The sequence below is a fragment of the Chinchilla lanigera genome, unplaced genomic scaffold (assembly GCF_000276665.1).
Source record: "Chinchilla lanigera isolate Chin_1 unplaced genomic scaffold, ChiLan1.0 scaffold00073, whole genome shotgun sequence".
NCBI classification, from domain to species: domain Eukaryota; kingdom Metazoa; phylum Chordata; class Mammalia; order Rodentia; family Chinchillidae; genus Chinchilla; species Chinchilla lanigera.
This window is the reverse complement of record NW_004955474.1, coordinates 8261824-8284897: the sequence shown is the minus strand read 5'-3', so window position 1 is coordinate 8284897 and position 23074 is coordinate 8261824. Positions and strand designations below refer to the sequence as shown.

Below are 23074 nucleotides of genomic sequence, written 5' to 3'. Positions count from 1 at the left end.
CTGGGCTCCCCGCGCCGGACCCTGCCCCACTCCCTGACCGGCAGGACCAGCGCGTGTCCTCCTGCCGTCCCTCCCCAGCCAGCGCCCGGCACCCGGCGTAGAGCAGGACCTTCAGATTCGGTTCACTTGTTGAACTGTGTCCAGTTATTGAGCGACCCGTTCCGCTGGGAACTGCACGTTCGTTGTGTGTCTTACCTTTCTGGAGCCAGGATCCGTTGGAGGAAGAACAGCAGGCGAGCCGGAGAGAGTTTTGACGGTGAATAAGTGCTTGGAAGAAGAAGATCGGAGCGGGTGGTGTTCTTGGCTGGGGTGGTGAGAGGGAAGTCGAGTTAGGTAGGAGGAAAAGGACACCGAGGAGAGTTTTTCCTGAAGCTTTCCTCCGTCTGAGGTCTCTTGGGTCTTTGCCAGTCCTGATTCCCAGACAGAAGTGGGATGTGGAGGAGGGTTGTGCAGAATTCCTTCTTTTAGGCCCCTCTGGAAGCTTGACGGGCTGGTCCCTCTTCTGCGTGAGGACAGTCATTAGTTGTGGAGATTTAGAGGGTTGTGCCTTTGGGACCTTAATAAGGTGGCCCTGGGACTTCCTTTGTCTTGGTGGCCAGCTGACATCTTGGCATATGTAAGTGGGAGTGATTGGCACAGTTGGGAGTGATTCCCTCCTTCCTATAGCCGGGTAGGTTCCCTGAGCTTGCTCTCGGAGATGCCAGGTCAGTGTCTCGCAGGCAGTGCGAGCTCTTAAGAGATCTCTCCCTCCTTGAGTACACTAAACAGAGTCTCAGGGAACAAGGACACTTGGCCCCCTTTTCCAAGAGGACTTTGGGCGTTTGATGAGCTCATGGCCGAAGGAGGCCTCATCAGGACACCCAGTTCTGCTGAGTCGGAGTGCAGCGTTTCTTGCCGATTCCTTGCAGGGCTAAGTTTAAAGCTTGGCTCAGAAAAGCCTCTGTTCTTTGCCGGTATCTGGCAGTCTGTAGCTGGTCCTTCTTGAGGCAATAATCTCCCAGCTTTTATTTATTTATTTATTTTGTCTTTTTGAGGCAGGGTCTGGTTATGACCAAGAAATGTACCCACCTTGTCGCTGAGCTCACCCCTGCCTGAAGCGCTTCTTGGTTGTCCAGGTTCCTCCAAAGGCTCCACAAAATGCAGAGGGCAGTTCAGGCTGGCCTTGAGCTTACTTTGCTCAGGCTGGTCTTGAGCTCTCCCGATCCTCCTGCTTCAGCCTTCCAAGTGCTGGGATTACAGGCATGCGCCACCATGCCGGCTCTCTCCCTGGTTTAAGACAAACTTGGGATCAAAGTGTTCCCAGTTTACCAGAGCACAGCACAGGACCTGATTTCTCCGGTTCCAGACCTGAAAGGGCTTGCAGGAATTATCCCGACCTCTTATTAGACAGCAGCTTCCACATTGGCTTCAATGAGCATGAGGAGGGTGAGGACAGAGTGGGTACTGTCTGTCTGGGGAGCTGACTACCATATTGTTCTCTCAACCCCCGCCTCTCCTCCCTCCCCCAGCTCATTAAGTACGGTGGGATCTTTCACAGGCCCAGAAAATGTGAGAACAATCCAAGTGGAAGCGGAGCTGTGAGCAAAGACAAGAGGTCGGGAAGTTCTGGGCATTCAGGAGGGGAGTTGGTGCTCCTAGCAAACTGTTAGCTGGAAGGCTGGGGGAGGGAAAGAGGATGGAAAAGATGGAGGCTCCTGCTCCAGGCTCTGCATTTTGTGGAGGCTTTGAGGAACCTGGACAACCACGAAGCGCTTCAGGCAGGGGTGAGCTCAGGGACGAGGTGGGCACATTTCTTGGTCATTGGGCAGGAAGCATCGCTGATTTCCAAGGCACATGCTGCACACCCACATGTCCTACCCCGCAAGTTATTCGAGTTCTTTCCGTCCACCTACATTCTCTCTAGCGTGTCCCTTCTCATTCTCTTCTCACTTAAACGTCTCAGAAGTCTGACTGTAGGAGCTGGAGATACAGCCCCAGCATAGCCTCACTTAAATCTTCCTTTCACCGCTTAAACAGTGTCCCTTTTGAGACAGCCGTATTTTGTTGATCCTTTCCCTCCACGCCCCCCCCCCCCCCGCTTGCCTTGGCATTGCACAGCTTTGCTTTCCCTCCTTCTCTTTAGAACTGTAGTGATTGAAGTTGGATTAGCATATAAGGGCTTTGATTTGGCAAGAGATGGGGTGGAGTAGGATTTGTAGGCAGTGGAGTGAGCCGAGGTAGGTCCGGTATCTTCTCTGGGCCGTTGTCTACATAGTTTATGAAAGGAGAGAAGAGCCAGGTCTGGTGGTGACACCTGTAATCCCAGCACTCAGGAGTCTTAGGCAGGATTGCTGTGAGTGTGAGGCAAGGGTGGAATACAGAGTAAATGTCTTAAACAGACTACCTGCCGGGCGTGGTGGCACACGCTTGTAATCCCAGCACATGGGAGGCTGAGGCAGGAAGATGGTTGCAAGTTCGAGACCAGCCTGAACTGCGTAGCCAGACCCTGTCTCAAAAAGACAAAAAAAAAAGAGGGAGAGAGAGACTACCTATAGTGCCCCTTAGTTTCAGACCTCCGAGATGCCTCCAGGTAGTACTAGGACCTTCATGCTGCCTCATGGAATTGTTTCACCAGGTGCTCTGCACGCAGTACAAACAGTGCTGTTGGCTGGACACGTGGCTCTGGTGTTTGACTTTGGGGTGGCTGGCAGGACTGAGTCCTCATCCTTTTTGCCTGTGACCAGAGAGCCAGAAGGAAGAGAGGAGGTGGCTAAAGAATGTGAAAGAGGCCATTCTTCTCCAGCCCAGGCTGTTTGCTCTTAGGGAGGCTCTGTTTTTTCTCAGGGTAGGGAGAAGCAGCCTTAGTTTTTTGCCTCTAATATGTGCTAGGAGCATCATTTAAAAATAAGCTGCAATTAAAGGAGTTTTCAAAAGAACTGACAGTTCCTCAGCCTACTTCTTTTTTCTCTTGTTTTATTGGGGGCCAACGGTTAGGAGTTGGCACAAGTTGAGACAGGCGTGGCTCTACTGTTTCCACTTGTGAAAATCCATGCGGGCTGGGAGTAGTGGTGCGTACCTGTAGTCCCAACTGCTTGGAAGGCTGAGGCAGGAGGTTCTTGAGTGCAGGGGTAAAGTCATCCTGGACAGCATAGCAAGACTCATCTCAAAAAAAAAAAAAAACAGGCCAAAATACTTAGAAATAGAGAAGACCGATTACTGCTGTTAACTTCTGCATGTGTGGAGTCCAAACACAGCTAAAAACAGGGCGCTATAGCACATGACTATAGTTAGGTAAGAACTCAGATTGTAACTCTAGATGATGCCAAGCGCAGTAGTGAAATCTTACTGGTCGTTTAGATGCTGCCTCAATATATGGAAAGTTGAATAATAATAATTTAAAAACCAAGATAAATTAGGACATTGTCATGTAGGCTTCCAGCAGGATGAGCTCCCCATGTCCCCCTTCCTTGGCCCCAGGTGTGCCTGCATCCTGGGCTCTGTCTTGAGGTGCTGTGTGCCTCGGACAAGTTACTTGGAGCCCTTCAGCCTCAGTGTACCTTTCTGTAAAATGAAGCCAGTTTATTTCTTCTAAAAACTAGTATGTAGCGTTAGTGATAATGCTTCGAACATCTAGAAGCCAATTAAAACAGTTAAGAGTCTTTGTTCTCAGCCCAGGTTAATGGTGAGGGCGCAGGGGTCCCTGAGACAGGAGGATGGCTTGAGCCCAGCCTGTCTCAAAAAACAAAAACTGGCTTTTTGTCCTTAAGCTAACGAGAGTTGCTAGGGGGTAAGAAGGGCTGAGGGTCCTCCCTCTCCTACCTCCTAGTCTGGTTTAGTCAGGGAATGTGCCCGCAGGGCTTGTGATTTCCTGCCTGGTCCTCAGCCTTGCTTTCAGAGGACCCTGTTGGGAGATAACAAAGGAGGTTCTTTCGCCCCTGCTTCAGCCTTACAAATCTGGATTTCTGTAGTTGACCCCCACCCAGGTTTAGGGGTCTATACCGAGACTTCCCTGCTTAATTTTTTTTTTTTTTTGAGACAAGGTCTCGCTATGTTATTTGAATTCACAAGTGATCTTCCTACCTCAGCCTCCCAAGTGAAGAGATTACAGGTGTGTGCCACCACACCTAGCTAAACGTCACCCCTGCTTTAGTAGTTAGGGAACTTGGCCCTTGAGCGCTCCCTTGATTTCCTGTCCACGGTGCATATTGCTGCTGCTCTGGACTTCTCTGGTTTCACCTTTTTTTTTCTTTTCATTTATAGCACTGCGGGTTGAACCTAGCACCCCTTGCATGTCTTGCATGGCAGGGAGGTGCTCTACCACTGAGCTACACCCCCAACCTAAGTTTTATTTCGAGGCAAGTTCTCACTTAGTTGTCCTGCTAGCCTTGAACTTGGTGATCCTCCTGCCTCAGCCTTCCAGGTAGCTAGGATTATCGATATGCACCACCTGCCTTTTCATGTCAGGGCTAGGCATCGTGCCGAGCCTTAGTTTCCTCCTTGTAAAACACGTCTGTTTTCAGGGCTCCTGGGTCTGCTTGGAGTTTGTTCCTAGAGCTCCCTATGACTCCCTCCCTGCCCCAGTGCTATTCATTCCCCATTTAGGGTCAGGAAGCATGGGCCCTTTTCACATGGCCTTTCTCCAGCTCGCTGTCCCTCTTCCCTGCACCCACTTTTAATTCACTTTTATCCCAGGAATGGACTACCAGTAAGTGTTTGTTTTATTTATTTATTTATTTATTTGGTGTGTGTGTGCTGAGAGTATTCATTGAGCTAAAGGGAGGTTCTTTGTTAGTAACCATCCCACCCAGCCTTCCTGCCCAATGTCCCATTCCTTGCACAAGGAAACGGTCTTGTTCCTGTTTCTCCCCTAGCTTTATTGAGGTATAATTGACAAATAAAAATTGTGTATATTCAGGGTGTACAGGGTGATGGTTTGGTATATGTATACACTGTGAAATTATTACTACACTCAGTGTATTTACACAGCCGTCATCACACATGGTTACTTTTGTTGCAGGAGGCTGAAGACATTTAAAATCTACTTTCTTTGAAGTAAACATTATATTATTAACTATAATTACCGTGCTGTACATTAGAGTCCTAGTACCTACTCAGACCTGAAAGTTGTATCCTTTGACCGTGGCAGACACCTCTCTGAGTTCAACTTGTTTAGATTTCACATATAAGTAACATCATACCAGGTATGTCTGTGTCTAGCTTATTTAGCGTACTGTCCTCCAGGTGCATCTGTGTTGTCTCACACGGCAGGATTTCCCTCTTTTTCATGACTGAATAGCACTGCCTTGGGTAAATACGTACCGTGACATCTTCGTATGTTCATTTGTTAACAGACACTTAGATCGAGTCTATATTTTGACCACTGTGGATAACGCCGCAGTAAACATCAGAGTGTATATTCCTTTGAGAAACTGATTTTACTTCCTTTGGATATGTACCCAGAAGTGGGATTGCTGGATCATGCAGTGGGTCTATTTTTAATTTACTGGGCCGCCTCCACAATGCTTTCCGTAACAGCTGAACCAGTTTGTGTTCCCACCAACAGCGTGCAAGGGCTCCCTTGTTTCCACACCCGCTCCGGTACTGAATTTTGAGGTTTTCATTGTCCCTTCCTAAGAAGTATGCGATGATCTCCTTGTGTGACTCTGATTTGCACTTGATTGGTGGTGGTGTACATCTTTTTCAGATACCTGTTAGCCGAGTTAATGTCTTTGTAAAAATGTCTCTTCAGATCCTTAGCCTGCTTTTTGTTTTGTTGTTAATTGCGATTTGTTTTGTTTTTGGTCTTTTTGAGACAGGGTCTCACTATGCAGTTCAGGCTGGCCTCGAGTTCACTTTGTAGCCCAAGCTGGCCTTGAATTTGCCATGATCCTCCTGCCTCAGCCTCCCGAGTGCTGGGATTACAGGGGTGCGCCACCACGCCCGGCTTGTTGTTGTTGCTCAGTTGAGTTCCTTATCTCTTCTGGATATTAACTCATTATCAGACATATTTTTCAAATATTCCCCTTCCGTAGGTTGCCTTTTTGTTTTGGGGATTATTTTCTTGACCATGCCTTGTGCCTGTTAGACTCATATTAGCCTCCTGACCTCCCTGCTGCTGGACCTGTGGGCTGGAAAGAACCATGCTGCAACATATGATTGGAACATGTGGTGAAAGTTGTAAAAATTTATGACAGTAAAAGATGCATTGCCATTAATACCTCTCAAAGTACTCCTCCTGTCTTTGAGCACACATTCCATCATCCTTGCCATTTTCTAAGGCAGTTCTGGAAGTCTTTTTTTCCAAGGTTTTTTGAGAGAATGTCTCACTCTAATTCAGGTTGGCCTTAAACTCACAGTGTAGCCCAAGCTGGCCTCTTAACTTACTGTAACTGAAGACACTCAAAAAAGAAGAAAGCTGGGCTTGGTGCTGTATGCCTCGTAATCTCGGCACTCGAGAAGCTGAGGCAGGAGGACCACTGCAAGTTGAAGGCCAGCCTGGGCTACATAGTTCATGACCAGCTTGAACTCCATGGCAAGACCCTGTCTCAAAAAATAAACTACAACACAGAACTATAACATTGACCTTTCCTGGTCATTTTGACTTTAGAGAAGAGCCGAAAGTCACATGATTGCATATCCAGTGAATAAGTTAGAGGAGGACACACTGTATGTTTTTACAAGGCTACTTTTCCACTGGATGGCCCTTGGCAGCAGCGTTCACCATAACCTCATACAGACACTCAGGAAAGAGGACTCACAGAACTGCTTCAGAAAGTGGCGACAGTGATGGTATAAGTGTGTTCAAAAGAGAAGAAAAAATAGCAAAATGTCTTTCACTGCAAGTTGTTTTTTTTTTTTAATTTAAACACTCACCTTATTTTCATTTGTATGTTGTAAATCTTTTTCTTCTCACTAGTACCCTCTGCACTATGCCGTCCCCCAGAGCTTGGAGGCCCACTCCCATGGCCCTTCTGCAAGCTGCGGTGGTGGGCACGGGACTCGCTCAGTGCAGCCCAGGGAGGTGGCTCTAAGGCTGTGTGGAGAGGGATCAGACAAGTGCTCTCTGCTGTGCTTTGAGAGGAAACCAGGACGCTACACGCTTGTTAGTCCTGGGGGCCGGGGGGAGCCTGGGACAGTGTCAGCCCTGGATGTGTTGCAGGAAGCCCAAGAACCTAGTGAGATCCTGGATGAAACAGGATTCTCTTGGTTAAGGCGCATGTTAGCTGAGCAAACTCATGTTCCAAGGCTGAGCACCACACAAAGGCGGGAGCTTTCTTTTGTATCTCTTGTGGCACAAACAGACAGAAGTTACAAAGCAAGACAAAGTCCGTCATTCCCGTGTCACCTCCTTATCTTAGCCTTGAAGAGAAACCAGAGTCCCGTGCTCCCAGGATGTTAGAGTGCTCTAAAACTTGTTTACAGCCCGTAGTTGTCGGTTTTATCAGCTCCAGCTCGGGATGCTGCCTTCCTGAGAGGGGAGATGCCCGAGGATGGGCAGCTTAGGACACCTCCCTTATCACTAAGGAGAACTTAGGACCGCATTCCTGGGGAGTGGTGTCAGAGGGTTGGGGTTGGGGAAGATTTCTGAGCAGAGAGTTGGCTTTTTCTAAAATTCTGCTTTAGATGCACCTTCCAGGCCTGGATGAGCTATGGCGGGAGTCTGCCCAGGATTCCCTGGTGTTTCCCAGGGCATGTAGACCCTGCATGCCCAAATGCCAGAGTCTGCCCAGAACAGTTGCTTCTGTATGGTTGCTCTTGGCTTGGAAGGCTGGTCCCCTTGCCCATTCAGGGGAGCCAGTTTCCTGTCCACCCAGCTCATCCATCATGCAAAGTGTCCAATGTCTGTGGACACCAAGACTCAAGAAAGGCGATGTTCAGTGTTCCCAGGCTCCGTGTCGGCAGCCCCTGAGTTGGCTGAACAGTGCCAGCGGGAGGGCACAAGAAAGGAATATCCAGAGCTCTGTTCCGGGCATTCTTCTCTCCCTAGGCTGGCCTAGGGCCCGGATCCTGCAGCTGTGCGTTGGTTTCTGGCCCTCACAACTGACAGATCTGCTCTTTAGTGAAGAGTGGGCTCTGCGTATACCACCGAAATGACCTGTGTTCCCCAAGCTGTAACCCTGGGAGCTGAGATAACTCAGTCACACTGACTGGGGTCCTGCACCAGGGGCCAGGCCAATGTCAGGGGTGAGTTAAGCCTGCCCCTTTGCCATAGCAACTGAAGTAACTGCCCCACTGCCAGCCTTCCAGGCTCTGCCTGTGGGATGAGCCCTGGGGGCTGATGCCCACGCCAAGTCTCCAGGGTGCCTGCGCTTGCCCCAGCCCAGCCCTGGTGCGCTGGGCAGTGCTGCCGCCACCTTCGGCTCTCTAGGCGTTTGGGCTGCTTGTTGATGTCCTGGGGATCTTTCTCCATGTTGACCACCGCTGAAGAGCTCCGGGAAAAAGGCCAAGGGCCCTACAGGGCCGCCTTTCCCCCAAGATACATGGCTTTTACAGACCCTGTTTCAAAGATCCAAGGCTCTTTCTGGTTGCAAATGAGGATGAGAACTTGTTCGGCAGCTGCTTTTGTTGCTCGGGCCTAATTGTTATTACTGAAGTTGTAAATTACTGATTTCTGAAGAGCAGCTTTCTAAAGTTGGTTTTACTCACACGTTGCGGTAGATGTGGAAAAGAGCAGATGTCAAAGCCATAGAATCATATCTTTAAAATTTGTATGTAGGGTGCCTTTTTGGAAGTGGTGCATGACAGTGGGAAGGTGACCGGGGCCACCCCTGGCACTGCCACCCTGCCCTTTCTCCTGCCACCATGACTCAGGGCCTCACTCCTGGGCCAGCTTTGTAGGGTGATGATATTTTTATACTTTACAAGGCGCTTTCATGCTGTTTATCTCCGATTATCCTTTCAGACCCATGAGAGGGCTTTGAACTTGTTGATTCCCGTTCTTCCAGTGGCTGACTAGATTTATTAGGAGGCTGTGCAGAATTACCATTTTCTACGTCTCCGCAGTTCTCTGTGTCAGACTATGTCTTCACCTCTGCAGCAGCTGAGGTGTCTTAGCCACCTCCCTAGAGACGATTAAGGGTCAGAGTTCTCTGCGACCTCTTTTCCGTGCTAAACACCTTGGTCAGGCAGTGGCCTCAATTTTTCTCTTCCATCTTTCATCCCGGCTGCTTTAAAAGAAAAAAAGTGAAAGTCAGCCCATATGCCACATGTTAAGGGAATAGCCCTCAGAGTTCCCTGCAGGGGACGGTGTTCTTGGCGTCCCTGGTTGCTTACAGAAACTGTTTAATGGAGCCACGCTTGGGATCAAGGTGCAGGTGTGTCTGCGGCCCCCGCCTGACATTTGGCATGCTTTGTGGCGGACCCCTGCCTCCTCCCACCATGTTGGCTCCAGAGCCATTTTTAAGACAGTCCTGTGATGTGACAGGCCGTGGACCTCCAGCATCCAGGAAAGCTCTCCCATCCTTTCCAGAAGGTGAGATCCAGTGGAGCGTAGTACTGAAAAATAATCTTGGGGTTGTGCTTCTTGGGTTCAGATCCAGTACTTGTATTTTATTATATAACATTGGACAAATTTCTTAGCTTTATGGAACCACAGTTTCTTCCGCTGTACAATGAGATGAATACCAGCTCTCCCTCACGAGGTGCTTGTGAAGGTTAAATGAGACCAGCTGTGTCAAGGCCTTGGCGTTGTGCTCGACACTCAGTAAGGCTCAAAATAGGACAACGTATTAATATCCTGTGGGGACACTGCTTGGTCCCAGGAATCCCAGGATGAGAGTATCTAAGTAACCATCTGTTGCCTTCTCTCTGCTCAGGGTATCAAAAAACCATTCACTGAGGTCATTCGAGCCAACATCGGGGATGCCCAGGCTATGGGCCAGCAGCCAATCACCTTCCTCCGACAGGTAAGCCAGCCCTTGGGAGCAGAGGCTGCTGGGAAAGCAGGGAATTGGAGGCTGGGAGGAGCCAGCATGGCTTATGGGGTAGCCTCTGTCTCCTTGTCCATCCAGCCCTCTTGGGGCATAGCAGATACCAGAGTCCCTGAAGGAGGTGCCTTTTGAAGTAGCAGCCCCTACCAGTGCCTGAAATGGCTAGGTTCTGTCTCTTAGCTCCTCTCCTTCCAAAGCTGTCAAAAATTCCTAAGTCTCTGGGTCTACTAGTACAAGCCTGTCATCCCATGTGTCAGGAAACTGAAGCAGTAAGATAGAAAGTTCAAGGCCAGCTTGGGAAATTTAGTGAAACCCTATTTCAGAGTTAAATAAATCAATAGAATTGGGGTGTGGCTCAGTAGTAGAGTCCTTGCCTCACATGCTTGAGGCCCTGGGTTCAATTCCCAACACTGCAAACAAAACAAAAAACTTGCACGTATCTGAACCTCTTTGGGGGTTGCTGTGGTTTAGGAAACTCCCAGGAAGGCTCTCAGTACACGATCCTGGATGTTGACTTAGGGCTTTGGTAAACAGAGGTGTCCTTTGGGTAGGCAGCAACCGGGAGGAGAGGTACAGCCCCGTGGGCTGGGTGAGTGGGACATCTGGGTTTGAGGGTGGCCTTGGGCAGTGGACATCACTAGAGACTGGCTTGGAGGGTGCCTCCTCGGCCCCGCAGGAACGTGCAGGCGTGGCACATTGCCCCCTGCTGTCTCCTGGCAGCCACTTTGACTGTAATGGCTCTAGGAGGAGGCAGTGTCAGAGTCTCAGCCTGGGGAAGTCTGCTGCACGGGCCAAAACTGCGACATCGGTGGGCCACAGAGGCCAGTCGGGAGGACACCGCAGGGCGGCCTGAGCAGAGGTGGGAGAGCCGGCTGCAGACAGCTTTCTCTGAGGAGGGACGGTTTTGTGAGGTTCAGGTTCTCAGGCTGGGCCAGGCCAGGAAGTGGAGCTTTGCTGTGAAAGAGGAGCGAGCCTGCTGTCTGGGGCAGAGGTCTCCGGCGGCCCTGTGAGAGGTGACCGGTCTGAGGAGTGTCACGGCCACACTGTTGACCCGCAGAGAATGCCTGCTGCATGTGGATATCAGATCTCCGGGCTGGGCCCGGATGGGGAAATGGATCCAACCAGAGAAGAAAGCGAACAGTGGAGAAAAACCCGTGTCAGAAAAGTGCAGGCAGTGGGAGGGCAGAAGGCTGTGATGCGGACATGGGCTTTGGAGCCAGATGTAGCCTCTTGGCAGAGGTTCCTGACGTGTGCCTGGAGCTCCCAAACAGAACTTTGCCTTTCCTGGCTGTCAAGACGTGTCCCCGCCGGTGCCCTGGGGCCATCGCGGAGCAGCCTCCTGCACAGTGCTGGCCTGCCGCAGCCCTCACGCACCTCCGCTGGTTTTCACAAGAGCCCCTGGCAGAGGGCAGGCCGTGTCCCCGCCCATGGTGCAGAGAGAGGAAAGCCGGTCCCCGAGAAGCCAGGCTGTCAGTGCCCTGGGCCTGGACCCCCCCACTTAGCGCACTTAGCTGCCTGGCGGTCAGCTGGGTCTCGCCCGGTGCGCTGGGTTTTGCCCGCACTTCGCCACACATGACCCTGTGTAATCTTCCTTCGTGAGGTTCAGGTGATTTTCTATTACGCAGAGCGCTGTCCCGGTTTTCAGAGGCCAGGGAAAGCAGTGAGGAGGAGGTGTGAAAGGAGCTCGGAACGTGGGTGTGGAGGGATCTGCAGCCCGCCCTGGTCAGCCGGGCTTCCCCTGCCCAGGCAGCCCCGGCTCCCTGCTGGGGACACCCCTGGTTCTCGTGACCTCAGCCGTGTGGGCCCGCTGTCCTCGCTGTGGGCAAGCGGAGCCCAGTCCTTTGAGGCAGCGTCTGTTGCTCCTTGGCTGCTCTTCCAGCAGCTTGTGCTGGTGCCCCGAGCCCAGGTCACGATGCCCTGCAGCTCTTAGTGTCTCCCTGCTGCAGCGAGGGCCTGGCAGCCTCCCCCATGCTGGCCCCATGGACAGGCCCCCTGCAGCACTGGGGGATTGTCCCCTACCCAGCAGCCCTGTGTTCTTTCTCGAGAATGGCCTGGAGCTCTGGGGTAGGGTGCTGGGAGCTCACCCCGCAATGCTTCCTCCTAGGTGATGGCCCTCTGCACCTACCCAAACCTGCTGGACAGCCCCAGCTTCCCGGAAGACGCTAAGAAACGCGCCCGGCGGATTCTGCAGGCTTGCGGCGGGAACAGCCTAGGTGAGGCCCAACTTGCAGGTTCCCAAGGGCTTGGAATGAACGCGTGTTGCCAGTGTGGGCCTGGGGCCTGGGCTGTGGCCCCAAGTGAAGAGTTACGCGCAGGAGTGAGCGTGCAAATACGTGTGGGGTGGAGCGCAGGAAAGTAGGGTTTCTCTTCTCCACGCTGTACAGCCTCCTGTGGACTAGCTTGCTGGCGTAGATGCCGGCTTGTGGTGGATTGGGGCCCTTAGGTGCACGGGACTGCACGCTGCTGGAAGCCAGCTGTGCCTTTTTGTAGTAACCAAGTGACTGGCCTTCGTGGTGGGAGGGCACTGCCCAGCTCTGCTCTGTGCCCGGCCTCGTGCTGCCCCCAGATCTGAGAGGTGACTGCAAAGTGCTGGGGACAGGAAGTGCTTGGAGACCCCCGCCCCCAGGCGCCCCTGTGGCTTCCTTAGTCTGACTGTGCCCTTTTCTCTCCCGTTTCACTGTGTTCCTCGCCCCAGCCTCTCCTCCTCACGCCCAGCTGGCCCAGCTGTCTGCCTGCCTGCCGGAGGTGGAAGGAGGTCCTGGAATTTGGCCCCTGTAGATGTGAAAATGATACCCCCAACCCCCGCTGAGATGGATTTCCAGCCCTGGGCCTTCGGCCTTTTGTTCTTATCTCATTTTCTTTCTTCTGTTTATTTTTTCCCCATTCCTTGCCCAGTATCTACTGGGGAATCTGGCTTCCTTCGCTGTAAAGAAACTGGTTGTTCAGAGCTCTCTTAGGACACATGTCTTAGTGCTCTGAGATGTGGAGCCAGGAGTTGGGGACTTTTGTGACTCGTTCATGGGGATCAGCCTCCCTGCCTCTCCTGTATTTTTTTGCTCTGTCTCTTTTTTGAGGCCCTGTGCTTACTTTCCTGGCTGAGTCACTACCAGCCCTTGCTTCCTTATCTTGGATGAGGTATGACACAGGGTCCTCTTCCTCCTACCCTCTCTGCTCAGCCTGGGGGACAGGGAGCGTCTGCAGACCTGGTGGCCATAGTCCCAAGGCTCCAGGAAGCCCGGTGAAGGGGTGATAAAGGAGGGGGATGCTTCCCCACCTCCATTGTGACCTCAGGGGTACAGGGCGGGGGACCTTCGTTCTACCATGCAACTCTGTCAGCCAAAGTTGGGGTGGGGTTGGGAGGCTGTGTCTGTGGGGTTCCCTTTTGGAGTGTTACTGAAAGAGACCAGCTGACCTTTAGGGTTTTTATGACCCTGGGTTCTGTGCTAGGCACACATGAACACAAGCAAGGGAAGTGTACGCTCACCCCCACCACCCAACTCTTGAGCAAGGAAGGGCTTATCCCCACCTTTGAGCTTGCAGGAAGGTTGACGTGTGTGCTGAACCCCTTGGGAGGGCAGAAGCCCCACTTCTGTGGGGCACCCCTAGGACCTGCCCGTGCAGGGGTAGGCATCCTGGTCCTCGCTATGACGGGAACATGGCAGGGTCATTCTGCGTTAACCAGGCCTTGGGCAGCCTGAGCACTCCTTCCATGTAGAAATAAAAGGAAGTAGAACCTGGCACTGTGCTCCAGCGCCACCCTGACCCATACGGGAGTTACTCAATATGTACATGAAGTCTTGAGGCTCACCCAGGATGTTTTCATGATGCCCTTGAAAATGATTCCTTACTAGGGCTTTATTTATTGTTGGTTTGGTAAGCAATTCAGTTCTTAGGCTGTGTTCTGGATCTTAAATTTAGGATTGAGGTCAAGATGTAGCACACTACCTGGGTGTAGTGGTGTACGCCTGTGATTCCAGCATTCAAGGAGGCTGAGGCGGGAGGATCACTGTGAGTTTGAGGCCAGCATAGGCTACAAAGTAAGTTTTAGGCCAGCCTGCACTCCATAGCAAAACCCTGTCTCAAAAAGACGAAAAAAAAAGCCCTAGCACATTGGCTAGGTGGGGTAGGACCTCAGTGCTCTGTCCAGCCCCTCCCTGAGCGCACACCACGAGCGGGGTGCTGTCCAGAAACAGAGGGACACTGGTGAACAAGGCAGGTGGAGGTGCCATGCTTGGGAAGCTACTGTCAGATTTGGGGAAAGCAGACATGACCATTCGAATGGATGTGATGTTGTCACGGAGAGCTGTTAGGAACATAGGGATCCAAATGTCAGGGGCTTCAAAGGAGATAGCGCTGGTGCTCACATGGAGGACAAAGAGTGTGCAAATAGCTGCCAACTGCACTGAGGTCACCGTGTGTGCCAGAGCCCCAAGGTTTGAAAACGGGGTGTGATCCAGCGGCGTGTTCTGGGCACGGCAGGATTCAGTGCAGCTGGGGAGTTTGGCAGTAGTGATGGTGCCGGTCTGGCTTTCATTCCTGGCAGCGGGCCCTAAGTAGGGTGTGATGGGATTAGGCCCAGAGGAGAGGGACATTAAAAAAACTAGATAAGAGTTCTTCCCTCAGGGGACATACAGGCAAGGTGGGAAGGCAGGGCTTCTTATGCATAAAAGGATTAGAGAAATTCCAACCCAGGAGAAAGGCCAGGAATGGAGCAGAATCTTTAGGACACGACTCCTGGAGACAGACTAAAGGTCAGCCTTGTAGGACCAGCATGGGAAGTGCTAAAGTATGGGGTTAATACTATGCCTTAGTTACTGCGGGCTGATCAGGTCCGCAATCTCCTGAATGAGTGTACGGCAAAGGCTAAAATAAAAAGGGGCAAATGGAATGATTTCAGGGCTCCAGGAGGATCAAAGCCCTCTCACAGACTTCAAGATTCTCCCAGGGCTACGACCAAGACCTTCTCTGGGTCGCCTGTATTTATTTGGTTATCAGAAGGGAGGGCAGAACCACTCAAGGACTTCCCTAAGTAAGGTATGAAGGAAATCCACTGAAGAATGAGATGCCTGAGTGTTTAGTCTTCATCTAGTTGAGATCTGACCCAGGCGTCCTTGGCTGTGATCTTTGTCCTTTGAGGTATTCTGGCTTCATCCACCATTACAAGTTCTAGTAGGGATTAGTGACTCACAGAGGTTCACTTACTGTGAGTCCGCCATTTCCAGATAAGGAGCCTGGGCCTCGGACAGATTCACAAGTGGACATGGAAGGCCAGTTGGTTAATATTAAATCCTGCTCAGAGCCACTTTGTAGCGGTCACCAACACTGAAGGCCAAAAAAAAAGGACATCTCTGGAGCATCCTTAAAACGGTGGGAGGTCAAAGCAGAGAGCTGGCCGGTGGCTTGGGAATCTAAGGAAGCGGCAGGACTGAGGGGCGGGAAGGAGGAGGCACTGGCTGTGTGGTGTGGCCAGACCCACAGCGTAGAAGGGGCAGTGAGAAGGCAGAGGGAAGGAGCCCTGGAAGGTCTCAGAGTGCGGGAGCTCCGGGAAGCAGTCAATCACCTAGTGGGGGAGGAGATCTGCAACACAGAGATACATACATATACCCCTTTTTCGTTTGCAGAATACTTCCGATTTAGTAGAATACCTAAAGTCATGTAACAAAGTCCCTGTACTCACCAGCCAGTTTATGTTTATGACTTGGCATCTGTATCAGTCAGGGTTTTACTAGAGAAACAGATATAACACAGGATGTGCAAATTATAAGAAATTACAAGACTGGCTTACAACGGTCAGCCAGAGAGTTGTATGAGGAAGCGTGCAGAGGGTGTCTGCGCACTGAAGACCAAAGGAATCAGTCCAGGGTCTGGAGTTCACTGCAGAGTTCCATGCAAGTCTGTACCAGGAGGCCAATGAGTCTGTGATGGAAGGCTGAAGGATCCAAGGCTCAAGCCAAAGAGTCTGCACTAGAAGCCAGGAGACGACGTCCAAGCTGAAGGTGAAGACTGGAGCTCCTCCAAAAGGAATGGAAGTTCCTCTGTCCTTCATTTCCCTTTTATTTTATCTAGGTGAGGATCCACCCTAGGGTGGCTCCTCTACACTCTAGGGTGTAGAATTGCCGAGCCAATTGCTGAGCCAAGTTTAGTTATGCTTCTAAACTTCTCAAGTTGACATAATCAGTCAACCACTACAGCATCTTAGTATCAGTTTAGTCCCTGGTTTCACAGCTGGTCGCATGGGAAGGGCTGAGCCCAAGGCTGCATAGCGAGGCTGAGGCAGAGCCAGAACTAGCCCTGTTGCATTGCAGAGTGCTTCACTGGGTGCCAGGCCTGGAGTGCATGTGCTGAGGCTCCAGAGCCCCTTCCTGTCTCCTGGTGGTGGTTTTGCCATAGTCATACATTCAGTGAATGGGCTGATTGCCTTTAAATGTGAAATTCAAAAGGGTGTGTGTATGTGTGTGTGTATGTGTAACAAAAAATCTACCTCCCTCCTCTGACCCCAGCACCCTGGTATACTTAGACAGTTCAGCTCAATGGTTGAGTCTTGTTTCACAGAGCTTTTGTGAATGTGCAAGTTCATTATTTCCAACTTAAATATTTCCATTTAAAAACACAGTGGCCTGGAATTTTCAAAAAACTGTTGACCTGGCGATATGGCTCCGTGGTAGAGTGCCTAGTCAGTGATGGCGAACCTTTTAGAGCTTTCAGTGTTTCGAACAGCCCGCTGCAGCATGTGTGCCATAGGTTCGCCTCCAATGGCCTAGTGGGTGTGTGAGGCCCTGGGTTCAGTCCCAGCACTGCAAACAAAACTTGCATGGAGCTATAGCAAGCAGACATTAAAATGTACCAATGTTAATGTACAGCCTGAATAGCTGAGTAATTTTTACGTAGACACACGTCTCTGAACCCCTACCCAGGTGGCGCACCTCAGAGGGCCCCTGGGTACTCCTGTCCAGCCAGTACCTCTGTCCTTCAAGGAGTCACCACTGTCCTCACTTTCACTGCCATCAGTCTTAGTTCTGACTGGTTTTAAATTTCATATAAACAGCGGCCTGGCTCTTAATCCTAAATGGCGGCGGTCTAAGGATAGTCTTGGCATGGGGCGGCACAGGGAGCAGGACCGGGGATCTGTGCTTGGTGCTGGTTGGTGTTGCCCCAACCTCTCAAGTTCTGTGCAGCTGTTTCCAGGCGACAGAATAAAAGCATAGGAATCCCACGTCCACATCCCAGGTGTGCTGGCGGGACAGGTATGGGCAGCACTTGCCTGGTCAGAAGCCAGGGTCTAGAATAGCACTTAGAGTGTAATAGGTACACAGTAAATATTAGGTGGGGGAGTGTGTGGAACTGGGATGGGAGGACCGAGCCCAGAGTGGTTAAGCAGCTTCCCCCAGTTCCAGGGCCCAGAGCATTAGGAGCTGGGCGCCACCCGAGACCTCCCCCAGTTAATCATGCAGTTAGTACGCTGGTTCCGTGGAGCCGGGCATCCTGTCTCTACTTGTTGTCTTGCCTGCTGTCCTACAGGGTCGTACAGTGCCAGCCAGGGTGTCAACTGCATTCGTGAGGACGTGGCTGCCTACATCAGCAGGAGAGATGGCGTGCCTGCGGACCCGGACAACATCTACCTGACCACTGGAGCTAGCGATGGCATCACTGTATGTGTGAGGGGGGCCTCTTCCTACTCAGTGTGAGCTCACCTGAAGAACTGCCGTGCCTGTCAGGGCCAGTGAGGCGACAGGGCACCCTCTGTCCCTCTGTCCTGGGAGCGTGCAGTCCTCGCCTCATCAGTCTCCCGGGCCCTGGGTATCACTGCAGCCTCAGTCTCCCTGCAGAGACCCCTCCAGCAGGTCCTGCCTTGGGGCACAGCAGGGTGCCTGATGGCCTTTCTGTCACTCAGTGCATGCTAGTGTCCCCCTCTGCCAGGCGCTGTGCCTGGTTCAGGGGAGCCAAGCATATCATTTGGCCTCTGGCTTCATGCCAGCTTTGGCATCCCTTTAAAAAAAAGGTCACAGCACCAGTTTTTAGTTTCCCTTCTGCAGTGCAAAGGACAGAGTGCTAGAGGAGGGACAACAGAGACGCTGAGCCGGTAGGGTGGTGTCAGGCGGGCAAAAAGGACGGCGTGAGTCAGGGGAGGGCTGAGTCTGACCTGGAAGGCGCCGTAGAGGCCCGGAGCCGGGCGAGGCTGCTGCCCAGCGGTGGAGAGTTAGGGTGCAGGGGGACAAACGGAGTCATAAGCGGGCCAGAGAGGCAGTGACTACCGGGCCTCAGAGGACACTGAGGATTTGGGCCAGAGGCGTGAAGCGAGAGAGGACACACTCAGCTAAAACTCCTCAGCCTCGGCTCTGGCTGGAGGAGCCCATAGGCGGGAGGGAGCCCTCCAGAGGCGAGGGAAGAGGTGCCAGGGGCTCTGGTTGGCCACGGACAAGGAGGGGCCGCTGTTGAGGCTCAGTCAGCTGAGGGAGTCTAGAATCCTGTGCTTAGGGGCGCTACAGCTGTTTTAGGTGGCGGGGCTGGAGCCTGGGACCTCGCAGTGTCAGGCGAGCGCTGTTCCTCCATCCCTTTGAGGCCTCCCCCCAGCGCCTGGTGGTGCCAGGTACAGTCAGGGCGGCGGTTTGCCATCCTCCTGGTCCTTGTTACTGGGGCTGTCTTTATCTCCTAGTCCAGAGGCCCCTTGGTTTGGATGTTTGCTGAGTGCTTTATTCCTTTCCCAGAGTGTTTCAAATCATGAAATTCTTACCGGAGCCCTTAGGGAAGCAGGCCCAGAGACGTGAGCCGGTCCTCGTACCATTGGGGATTTTCATAGTACAACTTCAGTCCCCAGCCTCAGCATTGCCTGCTGTTTTCTGTTGTCAAAGCCCCTCTGTTCCCAGAGAGGCCCAGTACTGGCAGGAGTCCTGACGGAGGGGAGGGAGTGTCCAGACAGAAGACTCGGTGGAGGAACCAAGTCACTGCACTTTTCAGTCAGACTTGGCACAAGCAACAGCTCCTGAGAAGGGACCTGTACTGTGTTAAGTGGAGACTCCCTGCAAAGGGGTTGGCTTGGTCATTCAGCGAATTCCTGCTGCTTCCAGCGACACCCCACTGGATTCCGGCAGCCTGGTTTCTCAGGAATCCTACTAACATGCGCCCCGTCAGCCAGTGAGCAGGTTGAAGTGCCATCTGGTGGCAGTGGGTGGGTATTGCATCCCATTTTAGCTGTCTTTCTAGCCATGATGCTTATGGTAAGACAGATTCTAAGTCTGGGTCTCAGGGGTTGTGTCATAATAATTCTGAGACAGGTAGTTTGGGGATGAATGTATTTTAAGTATTAAAAATGCTAACAAGACTGGGCATGGTGGCACAAGCCTCTAATCTCAGCTACTCAGGAGGCTGATGCAGGGGGATCAAGTTCAAGGCTAGGATGGGCAATTTAGTGAGACCCTGTGTCAAATTTTTTTAAAAAGGCTGTAAATGTAGTTTAGCTGTGAGGCTTTGGGTTGAATCCCCAGCACTGCAAAATATCTAAAAAGGGGTGGCGTTATAGCTCAGAATTCCCTGGGTTCAATCCCCCGTGCCACAGAACAAAACAAAAACCTAAGAATGGAGTCTTTACTCTCTGTATACAGTGCACTGTGCTAAGCCCGATAAGACATTCTGTTTTGCTTACTTCTCCCGGCGGCCGTGGTTTTATAGGTGAGGGCACGGCGTCTTGCGAAGTGAGGCCACTTGCTTGGGTGACACTGGCAGCAGGGTCAGGGTAAAGGGCTGGGGCCGGGGCCGGGGCCACCGGACTTCGCTGCTCATCAGCTGCTAAAGAGTGGAGAGCAGCAGGGACCTTCTGACCGTGACTTTCGGTTGCAGACGATCCTGAAGATCCTTGTCTCCGGGGGCGGCAAGTCCCGGACAGGAGTGATGATCCCCATCCCGCAGTACCCCCTCTACTCGGCGGTCATCTCAGAGCTCGACGCCATCCAGGTGAATTACTACCTGGACGAGGAGAACTGCTGGGCCCTGAATGTGAACGAACTCCGGCGGGCCATGCAGGAGGCCAGAAACCACTGTGACCCCAAGGTGCTCTGCATCATCAACCCAGGGAACCCCACAGGTCTGCATTTCCCTTCCTCGCACGTTTCTTTGGAGGTGGAGGTGGATTTGACATTTAGACACGAAAGAGTTAAGAAATAATGACAGACAGGGCTTCTCTGCACACAGTTTCCCATGCCAGTTCCAGATTGCTAACAGAGGCGTGAGATTTGCCTCAGGAGGCAGCAAAAGTAGGCATTTTCTTGACAGGGTTCTATTAAAGATAGTTTTTCTTTTCCATTCCTGTAAATATGGCTACTCAGCTTCTTCAGATTATTCACACAGAAACTCACCACTAGATCTTATTTTCACTCCCACTTACTTTCCTGAACCAGTTTTCAAAATGCTGGTATGTGCTTTTTTTTGACACAACATTGCTGTGTACCTTGAGTCCTAAGAGGGAAATGCCATATTGAAAACAACAAACCAGAAAACAAAAACCCCGTTTCCAGAATTTGAAAAGCACCCCCAGTTTTGCCTGTTTTTCTTTTCAAAAAAATGCACAGTGCTGCCCGTTTTGATCTTTCTGGGCTGCTGGCTTCCTATGCCCCCGTGCTATTTGGATGCAGAGAACAAGGGCTCCTCTCTCTTCCTTTGTTGAGATGAATTGAGTCTGGCCCAAAATGCGTTGGAGTTGATTGTGGAATCTGCTTCTCGGGAACATCAAATGATGCTTCAGTCGGCTGGAAGCACCACTTGGATGGCTGAGTGCAGAAGCGGGTGCAGCTGGCAGTAAGGCTGGTGTACTTACCCGTGCCTGGGGAGGAGAGACGCAGGGTCTAATGGGGAAGCAGCAGGAACCCGGCAGAGCACTGGGGCCCCAGTCCAGCTGTCAGTAGACTCTCAGAGGGAACTTTGAAAAAAATCCGAAAGGCCAGCTCGTACCTCAGACTCTGGGGGTGAGGCCGGCATCAGTAGTGAGTGCAGCTGGTGAAAACTGCGTCCTTACCACAGTGCTTCTCAAACGTTAGCTTGTGAAAGTGCAGATTTTGGGCCCCACAAAATCTGATGTAATTGGACCAGATAGGGCTTGAGGGTTTGCATTTCTAATAAGCTCCCAGGTGATACTTCTGCTGGTCCCAGGACCACACTCGCCAGTCCTACAACATGTTATGGACTTGAGTCAGCACTTTCTTGGCCAGGTGTTTGCAGAAATCTTTTCACCTAGCTGACTGGACGAAATAACTGCACCAGACACTTTCCTGCGCCAGGAGAAGGGGTCACGTGAATGTGAATCAGTGTAGGTCATTTGTATAAAGAGTAACTTTGTCAGTGGAAAGAATCTGGTTTTGTTCTTCGGATCTTAACATAGGAAAATCAGTCGAGTATTAGAAGAGGAGCAGTGGAACCTGAGAACCCACCTGTGTTGATTGTGTATCTTGTCCAGACGACGCTCTGTGACCAGTTTGGCTAAAAAGGTGTCAAAAGTGCACGGGGGTATTAAGCCAGGGCTCTTTTGGTTTGAAGACAGAAACCCAGCTCGTGACTCGGGAGATTGGATCATCGTGCTATAAAGTGCAGACTGCTGAAAGCAGTATGCCTGAACCCGTGCTGCTGTTAGAAGAACCTCAGTGCATTTCTCAGCTCTGCCGCCCTCTGTGCTGGGTTCCTTCTCAGCAGGATCTGTCCTGGGGTTGACCTTCATCAGCTCTAGCCATTGCCCACCAGCTCAGCGCTAGAGGGGACTTTCTCCCATAGGTTGACCAAAAGTCCCAGACCAGATGCTCGCTGGCCCATGTTGGGTCACCAGTCAAACCAGGTCTGATTGGCCAGGGCTGTGCCGGTGCTCTCCGCCAGAATTCTCCGTAGCGCCGTTGTGGCCTATTACTCCAACAGGAGCGGCTGCTCCAGGGGCATAGGCCACGCCTACTCCCACCAGTTCCTGAGGAATTCCTTTGCCTGGGACTGATGATAGGCACTTAGAAGCCCTCTCCTGCCTTTGAGGGCCTCTAGCAAAGCCAAGACTCCTGTCTCCTGGCCGCTCTAAACCCACATGTGATTTTCCCTTCGCCTCCACCACTGTTGATGTGTTTGTCCCCTTCAGTAGCTCAGCAGCTGTGCGCTAAGAGATTGCTGTCCCCCAGGCACTGGAGAGTGTAAGCTCGGTCCTTGGCCTCGAGTTCGCATTATGTGCCTCAGTAAAACTGTTCGCGTCCATGGGCTCTCATTCTCTCTGGCCAGCTGAAGGCCTTCTGAGGCTCTGGTCCTTCCTGGGTTTCTCTGCATGTTACCCTTAGCATTTAGTGAACATGGTTTTGCACTTTCTAGTGCTCACACCCTTGCCTGATTTCTAACAGGACACAGTGGTGGGATGACAGGTCTGAGCGGGCAGGGCCAGGAGGACTTGCAGGCAGACTCTGCCCTGAGGGAGCCAGCTCCTGTCTGTCTCTGAGAACAGTGCTGGCTCCTTTCAAAAGCCAGCGCCTGCCGCCCTCTTAGAGCCCATTGCACTGAGCTTGCTCATAGGAATCCCCGCTGGTGAGAGAAAAGTCAGTCACTTCATAAAGAAACTGAGTTAAGCCAGGCACAGTGGCACATGCCTGTAACTGCAGCACTCTGGAAAGGTGAGGTGAAAGGATTGCAAGTTTGAGTCCTATCTAGGAAACTTCGTAAAACCCTGACTCAAAAAGAAAACTAAAAAGAGCTAGAGATATAGTTCAGTGCAAAGGCCCTGGGCTCAACTCCAGGACTGCAACAAAAAAAAGAGAGAGAGAGAAACGAGGAAATTGGTTCATTGCTTAGATAATTCAAGACAGAAATCCTGGCTGAACCATACCATCTTTTATAAGATACATGGATATATTTTTCGAGACATTTTTTACATAGACAAGAATATAGGCATTTTTTTTTTTTTGCAAAAAGCATGATATTCTGTGTACTGCTTTGTATAAGATACAAATATGCACATATATGCACATATGTACATAAACTTAGATTTCTACATATAGCTGCTCGTATGCTTAGAGTAAAGAAACATGGCTTTTTTTTTTTTTTTTTTTTTTTTGTCTTTTTGAGACAGGGTCTCGCTATGCAGTCCAGGTTACCCTTGAGCTCACTTTGTAGCCCAGACTGGTCTCGAACTCACAACCATCCTCCTGCCTCAGTCTCCC

General features: G+C 51.5%; 1 protein-coding gene across 1 annotated transcript in view; it reads left to right on the top strand.

The window, feature by feature from the left end:
- The window catches only part of Gpt2 (glutamic pyruvate transaminase (alanine aminotransferase) 2), a gene marked incomplete in the record, with an annotated part of 36828 nt that overhangs the window by 552 nt on the left and 13202 nt on the right, over window positions 1-23074 (top strand). Inside the window, 4 exon segments of the mRNA XM_013502769.1 lie at window positions 9795-9884; window positions 12013-12121; window positions 17427-17557; window positions 19743-19986. Coding sequence (XP_013358223.1) covers window positions 9795-9884; window positions 12013-12121; window positions 17427-17557; window positions 19743-19986 — 574 coding nt within the window.